The 8,292-nt window shown below is 40.6% G+C and overlaps 1 protein-coding gene across 1 annotated transcript in view; it reads right to left on the reverse strand.

The window, feature by feature from the left end:
* The window catches only part of ppfia4 (PTPRF interacting protein alpha 4), a 585,677-nt gene extending 577,630 nt beyond the window's left edge, over positions 1–8,047 (reverse strand). The window contains exon 1 of the mRNA XM_078546714.1: positions 7,563–8,047. Within this exon, the coding sequence (XP_078402840.1) occupies positions 7,563–7,802 (240 nt within the window). The 5' untranslated portion in view covers positions 7,803–8,047. The remainder of the gene's footprint in view (positions 1–7,562) is intronic.
* Positions 8,048–8,292: the final 245 nt, after the last annotated feature.

The following is an 8,292-nucleotide window of genomic DNA, read 5'->3' on the forward strand; positions in this document are numbered from 1 at the left end:
GTTTCTAAAGCCAAGAATTCCTATTACTTCTTTCAAGGTGGCAGGACAAGTTGAAAAGACTGTTCAAAAAGAGCGTACATACAGCCCTTCATGTCTCTGTACCTCCTTCAAAACTGTACCATATTGTCGCCCCATTCTTCCTAACAAAGCGAATTGCTTCATGCTTCTAAGTTTCACCTGCCCGTTTCTGCTCGTTTCACGAGTCTGCATCCTCCTGAAGTCAGTTGCTATCAGCCTCACACTTTAGTGCATGTGATACTATCACTTCATGCTTCTACACTATAATAAAAATCACAATTTGAGTTAATCACCATGACGGTCCAATAAATATTGTGATGGTTTCTTTACGCAAATCAGCAGGTCCTCTGCATTAGCAAAAACAAACACGCGCACAAGCACAGTCTTTTCCTAGATTACTTCATTGATCTTGGACAATTGTCTCCAGATGTTGTGATTCAGCTTAATGGTGCAGTCTACTGAACTGAGGGAAAGCAAAAGAAGGGTACAGAAAACGTTTATAAGTTAATTCCATCATCCATCTTCCTTCCACCCACAATACTAAACTCCAAGCTAACAGTTCAACTAAAAACAGATGAAGGCAAACATGTAATTGACACATCAGCTACTGGTAAAATTCAATTCTAAACCCAACCAAAAAGAAAATAATTCAACTGCTCTTGGATGCAAGACAAACTATTTAATTCACAAATGTCCCATTATGTACTGTAGAAGAATATAGCCATTAGTTATAAATTGGCCAATTTGAATTCCATGGCCAGCTATCCCAATGGATTCTATTAAATGCACACAGAAAACAGTTCAGATCAATTGTTTTCAAAAATAATTCATGCAATGAACTGATGTCAGCATGAAATAAACATATTTCCAAACTTTTAACACCAAAACTTACTGCAGGTTTTCAATTTGTGTCCCTATCATTCTCTCATGAACACAGTGATAAAAGATTTGTGAGATGCTCAGTAAAACCATTATCATATACTGCCTTGCTACAGCAACTGAAATAACTTAACTGTAATACTTTTAAAAGGCAACTCACACTTTAGAGTGATAATGCAGGTGTTTGTTCAGTCACGGATAAACAATAAAATGCCAAGCCAATAAATTTACATCAACAAGTGTAGACATTTTACTGACATACTGATTAGCACTATTTCTGTCACTCCAAATTATAATAAGAAAAATAAGTTGTACATTTTCCCACAAGTTTAATTTTATAATGTTAACCTTACATGATCCCCACAGGTCGTGAGCTCACAATCACGATTCTTAGACTATTCTAAACTATTTAAAATGTTTTAATCAGTTTTGTTTAAAGAAGCATGATCATTCTTAATTCTGTGGAATGTAAATGTCTGCAATTTCCACATTCTGGAACAGATATTAGTAGATGCATGTTTAAATTATTAACATGATTGATATGATGCACTAAAAAAAACCATACATTGAGATCTTATCAGTAGAAAGAGGCCTGGGAGATTCTCAGTAAAACTCTGTAAACTCAAGAGATTCTATACAGTGACTGTGTCCAAGCTTTCTGGATAAGGACAGAATCAGATTCAGAAAAATATCTCCCTCCAAGCTCCCAAAGTCAGCAGCCTGTGACATTCTATTTAGGCACACATAAGGCACAGCCACTTGATGGGGATGCCAAAAGCTTCTTGTTACCCATGAATCATAGAATAGTACTTTAAAAACAGTTAAAAGAAAAAAAAAATCACTCGCACTTTCAGTTTTAGAGGAGGGTACAAATGCAAAAAACCAATAGCAAGTTCCAAGGCAGTTTTTGTTGGCTGCAGATCCAAGACATGCAATCTCATCTAGAAAAGTAACAATGGTCTGTGCTCAAGGTAGAAATACATACTTGTGTAGGGGGGCACAAATCAGAACACAAGGGAATTTAATTTTGTGTCTGCTTGTGTTCAGAGCTGACAGTAAACACCAGTGAGTGTTGCATTCACCAGTATGGGTATCTTTAACTCTGATCAACATGAAAAGGAACTTTAATACTCGCAGTCCCCTTCAACAATAAAACAAGAAATCCTGCTCTTGTTCATCCTTTTGTATTTCTGAGGAAAAGTGTATTTGAGGACCAGGGTCTCCAGCCTGAGACTAAGGCTTACCTGGCAGCAGTGATCTCTGTGCTCTTATATGCGTCAGAGACTTGGGCAACTTACAGCAGGCACCTCAAAGCACTGAAGTACCAACACCTGTGGTGCCTTCACAATTCCTGCAAATCCAGTGGAAAGAAAGATGGTCCAACTGCAGTGTCCTCTCTCAAGTCAAGTTGCCTGGCATCAAGGTGTTAATCACACAAAACCAGCTCCGCTGGACTAGGCATCCCAATCGTGTGCCTGACACCAGACTCCCAAAGTAACTGTTATACTCGGAAGACTCCCAGGAGGACGGCAGAGACACTTTAGGGATGTCCTCCAAGCATTCCTGAAGAGGTCAAACATACCCATCAACTCATGGGAGAACCTGGCCTGTGACCGACCAAAATGGAGAAGGGTCATTGGGAAGGCACTGAGCACACTGAGACTTTGTCAGGAATGTGTGGAGGCAAAGTCAAGGTGTTGGATGGAGGGCATAAAGCTCCAAACAACCCATTTGCCCAATCCTTCAAGCACTACCTGCCCCTTGTGACAGAGTTTGCAGATCACACATTGGACTTATCAGCCATCTTTGAATCCATCGAACCAGAGTGAAAGCAATTCATCCTAGATCCCGAGGGGTTGTCTAAGAAGATGACAACGACTTCAATCTGAACAAAGAGTAGGAATGACATCAAAGGAGGAGGAAACTGGCTAGCAATTGTTCAAGCCAATTGAATGAGGGAACTAAATTCAACACAACTAGACGTGGCACAAACTGACTTGCAAGTTCTGGAAATTTGCAGCTTATAATGTATCCTAATCTCCAGAACTTACTGGTTGATTTATGCTTCGACAATAGTTTGCGTTTCAATATGTCCTTAGACTGAATTGTACAAGAAAACTATCTCCAACTTGCACATGTGCCATATAGGGATTCTTCACATAATTACTCGGTCACATCATTTTGGGCTTTCTATCCAATTATCTTGTAGCTAACACCAAAATCGAGTTATTTAGATGCTCTTATTCTATCAGTGTGTGTACTAGATTTCCTCCTTTAGCAAGTCTTCCTCTGGAAATGGAAACATAAATCTTAGTCTACCTAGACCCAGGTGAACTACTACCTTAAATATAAACTGGCAATGGTGTAGGGCTTGTGTCTCATTAATCTAGAAGGCAGAAAACATCAGACAGCAGACTTGCTTCATACAAGCTAAAACTACAAGTGTATTCAGAAGCAGAGGTGTATTCAAAAGCAGAAATAGACAGATACTGTACAGAATCATTACAAATTTACAACAGATCGCTCACCCAGACCCTTTTGGCAGATTCTTGAAATGGCACCACTTCCTTCTTCAATACACTGCCACCCACTAAAGAGAATTTGATGTACTGAAAGTATACATGCCACTGCACAAGAACTCATAGCTACAACAACTTTAAATTTATACCTATGTGCTTCTGTCACATGTTCAAAAGCAATTTCTGATTTTACATCACAGCTGTAACTGTACATACAATGAAAATGCATTGAATGCCTTAGTACTAAGTGATAATGCCTCTCTTATTTCTCTTCCCTGTCCAATGGTTTACTAATTGGAAAGTTCTGAAAACCTGATTAAGTCATCTTTGAAATGTTGCAATATAGTTTGATTTAACTTATTCAGTTATATACTGAATCATGGGCTGGATCCACCAGACTCACTTACCAGATCTCATTGGCAACATGTTTCCTTCCATTTCTATGCCTGTATTTTCTTTTGTTTTATACTGCTCGTTTGTCAAGTCTTCAGTTTGAACAATTCAACAAATCTCATCCTCTTTTGTTTCTTCTTTGTTTTGTTGCTTCATCAATTCATGACCAATTTCTGATGTTGTGCTTGGAATACCAGTTTCTGCTTTAGATGTACAAATGAATTTAATCTTTTAATAGACTATTTGGGTGGATGCATGAAACTTTTCTCCCACTTTAACTGCAACTAATTATTGCACTTTTAACTATGCCAACCCTTGCCTCAGTCTTATCGCCCTGTGGTTGCTAAACCCTGAATATCCATCCTTGTCACCAAAGGCTCATGGTCTTGTCTGTCTTCAAGGCTCATCCCTACATAACTTCAACCCACTGAAGACTCGGCTGCTTGTATTCGGTTCTATTTTTGTATGCCACTAACCCATAACTCTTATTCTTGCTGACTTTCACTGCCTCCCTATCCACTGGTCCAAAAGTTTTAAAGGTTTCAGGCTATCAGAACTTTCTATCGCAGGGTACTCCTGACCAATTGTACTGCATCTCCCTTGGGCTGTTTTATCATATGAGAGGTACAACACAAATATGCTGTTAAATTCTCCTACTTTAAAAATGAAATATTAGGAGTCCAATTTACTAATTATGACTGGGTTTTTTTCCTACATTATCTATTTTAAAAATGGGCAGTGAAATTCCTGGAGGTAGGGAGTGATTTGTTAAACTTGTCACAGTTAAAAAAGGTGAAATAAAGTGGGAGCAGAAGCCTAAACAGAGAAAGTTACACCCCTCCAACCAACATTGTTCATGGAGATAAAGTCTCCTTGAGGAATAACAGATCTGTAATTTTATAACTATTCTCCTCCAGTCTAAATGGAAACCTGCTATTTTGAAGCTTCTCAGATTGATGGAGCAATTATAATCGAACATCCTTCTGACCAGTACACTTCAGACCATGTTTAGAAACATCTCAGCTATAAGTTTATTATGATTCACATACCTTCCAACTGGTATCTACGATTAAGAAAGGAGCACTCTTCACTACATTTCTCTGCTGAAGCGCTCACAGATTTTTGCACAAGTGCCTTCAAAGCAGTTCCCAGCTGAGGGGGAAACACCTGACTTTTCAGATCTCCTCAAGGAGATTGGGAGGGGCAAGTGGGTGTAACACTCCAATTGTTTCATACCAGCTCAGAGATGCAACATTGTAATTTGGAAAGGCAGAAGAGAAAGCATTCAATGCTGGAAGAACCTTTCCCTTCTGCTTTAACTTTGCTCACGCTTCAGCGACCTAGAAAATGCAGACAAAACCAGTGCCAACACTTGCTGGACACCCGAGAACGAGCCTAAAAAAGCAAGTGACACAGATACAAGAGAATAATTAACTTGAAATAATATCAAAAAGCTCAGACAGCTATTCTAAAATCATTTAACTTTGCTTATGTTTTTCAGCATCCTTTCAAGGCCATGTTCTATTCCAAAGCCAAAAAGGGCTGCAATTTAACATAAAGCTTAATTTCTTCACATTTTGTTGATAGAAGAATCTACACCTTTATGATAATTAACACATTTTAATCATGATACTCAACATGTAAGGAGCACAAACACAATCAAAAATCATTAAAACCAGAGCACATGTTTGGGTGGGGGGGTTGGTGGTGGTGGTGGTGATGATGTTTACTGGTGGACAGGAGAAAGACAACAGGCAGGAAACAGGATTCAAGTCAAAACAGATCGTAAGTAGGTATAGACACAAATACACAGGAGCATGTGCACCAGAGACCTAAACTAGGTAGCCCCTTGGCTGCAACAGGAAACTATGGTATGTATGTGAATAGGAAGCAAAAGAAACAAGATTCCAGAACTGGAAGCTATTGCGGGATTAGGAAGCTATGATGTGTTAGGAACATGAGAAACTTGGCTAAATCTAGAGGATGAAATTGAATATAATATTCAAGAGTAAAGATCAGAAATAGAGTGGACAAAAAGATATCTTATTTCCAATCTATTGGCATATTCATAGTTTCCACTGACTCCCTCAATGATTGTCCATGCCATAGAAATCCATTTCATAGACTGTCTCCACAGTGGTAAAAATATCATAGGTGCCTATTTGCATTGAGTCAATTTAACTTTCCAAGAACGTATATTTATCTCAAAGCCATCTTCTTATTCGTCCTTTGAGGTGAAGATGACCATGTTCACCATCTGAGATGTTTGGTAGGGTTCTGATGGGTACATAGGTGAATGCCAAGGTTGATCTGTGCCTGGAAGGTTCCGCTACAATTAGGACAGGATGCCACAGGTGATTGAGTTTTAGACAAGTTCCTGGCTCGAGATTATATTAATTATTACTTGGAGATCTTTGTTTGGGGGGGGAATTGTGTTTTGCGTGTTTCCCCTTCTAAGCTCTTGGGGAGACGCAGTATCAGAATATTTATTACATTGTGTTCATACTCAGTTAATCAAGTGCTAACAGAAGGCATGCTAGCTTCAAAGACAACAATCAAATGATGGGAAACAAATAAAAAGTATTTTTCCCCTCTCGAAGACAATGAATGGATTCATTGGTGCAGCACACTCTCGTTAGATATCATCTGAAATCCATGTTGTGCCTTGACAACACAGTTCCAACTGTTTATCGTTTTCCACATTAAATCTTTATTGCTTTAGTTTTGTGTAATTAGTTTCATTGTATTGCAGGTTTTCTTCTCAGTTAGTGTTGCTGCTCCATATGGTATGAGCTATCATCAGGGACTCATTGTGAGCATGGTGTTCCATATCAAAATGATAACCTAATAGGTTTTGCTTGCAATAAAGTCAACCTTTACAAAATAACTCTTGTTCAACAAGAACTCAATTTTATTAAAGCAACATTAAAAATAAGCTATTACACAGTCTGTTGAGGTATCAAGCTCTATCCCTATCGAGAACTGCACAGGAAATATTTCATTAAGAATATACACACAACACTGCAGTATGATCAATAGAATGTCATTTGATCACTTTAGTATTAGTACATATGCACTAATTTTAAAACCTGGGTGAAAAGTCAGATTTTTTAAAATTTCTCGATCTATACTTACATACAAATTTGAACATAAATTTTCAAAGGAAACAATGATTTGCAGTCTTCGCAAATAAATTCGTTCTTGTTTTAAGATCCAGCCCCCTGGTGGCAGCGTGCAGACATACTGCGGGCAGGTATTTAATAGTTTAAAAACGGTTAGGTCCCTTCCGTTCACTCATTTACCTGAAGACAGGTGCATACCACAATGAACCACCTTCAGAGATTTCTACAGCTTTCAACGAAAAAAAAACCAAGAAAGCTGATTCTCTTATACAACTCACCTACAAAGTGGTTTCCATTGACCAAAATAGGTTCGAGTTTCAAAAAAGGTGTACAATCATTGCTCTAGTATATTGAACACTGGCGATAAATACCCATATTAATCACTGATGGTCCCATATTGCTCACAGACTATGTGCTGCAACATAACATCATTTCAGCGTTATATAATGAGGCAATGCACAAATAACAAAAGAATTCCCTTGCGGTCCCTGCACCCAGTTGCAATCCCATTTTCCGTATCAGAACTCTGCAATTTCTCCCTTTGCAAGATTTTTTTTTGGGGACTAGTGGTAAATTTTATTCGGAAATAAAATAAGTGTCATCCAGCAGCAGCAGCCGGCCCGACCATTACCTGAGGTAAAGCTGAATTCAACTGGCGCTGCAGCAGATCTCTCTCGTGGGCCACCTCTTGCATCCTCTCCTGAGTGAGGGACAAAGTTTCCTGCGTCTCCCGCAGGGTCTCCATCAGCTTGTCCCGTTCGTCCAGCATGTTCACCATCAGCTGCTCGAAATTGGCGTCCTCGGCGCCGTTCTGGGAGCCCCTCTGGGTGAGGGTGTCCTCGCTGATGGTGGGCATCACCTCGCACATCATCCTCCCTCACCGACCCTACTCCAAAATACAGCCAACTGTTTTTAAAAAAATAACGATGATATACCCGGCAGCTCTCTACATGAATTCAGCCGGTTCCTGTTCCCCTCCTCAGCGCCGCCGCTCCCACTCACTTCGGCAACCGGGAGCCGCTCTCGCGCTTCTCCACGATTCTGCCGGCACCAAATGCCACTACGCTTGCGCCCAGCAGCTCCGCCCCGCGCCTGCGCTTCTTCTCCTCACTCTTCGCCCTTACGTCATATCAATGCTCTGCTGCGCATGCTCAGCAATGACCCCCGCCTCTCTCCGCCCTTCCTTCTCCCCGCCCCCTCCTGCTCCCCGCCCCCTCCTTCACCCCGCCCCCTCCTTCGCCCCATCGCCTCCTTCTCCCCACCCCCTTCGCCACGCCCCCTCGCCGCCCTGCACCTCCTTTTCCCCCGCCCTGCCCCCGCCCCACGCCCCCTACTTCACCACGCCCCCTCCCTGCCCGACC

This window comes from Cetorhinus maximus, chromosome 8 (assembly GCF_964194155.1).
Source record: "Cetorhinus maximus chromosome 8, sCetMax3.hap1.1, whole genome shotgun sequence".
Taxonomy (NCBI): Eukaryota; Metazoa; Chordata; class Chondrichthyes; order Lamniformes; family Cetorhinidae; genus Cetorhinus; species Cetorhinus maximus.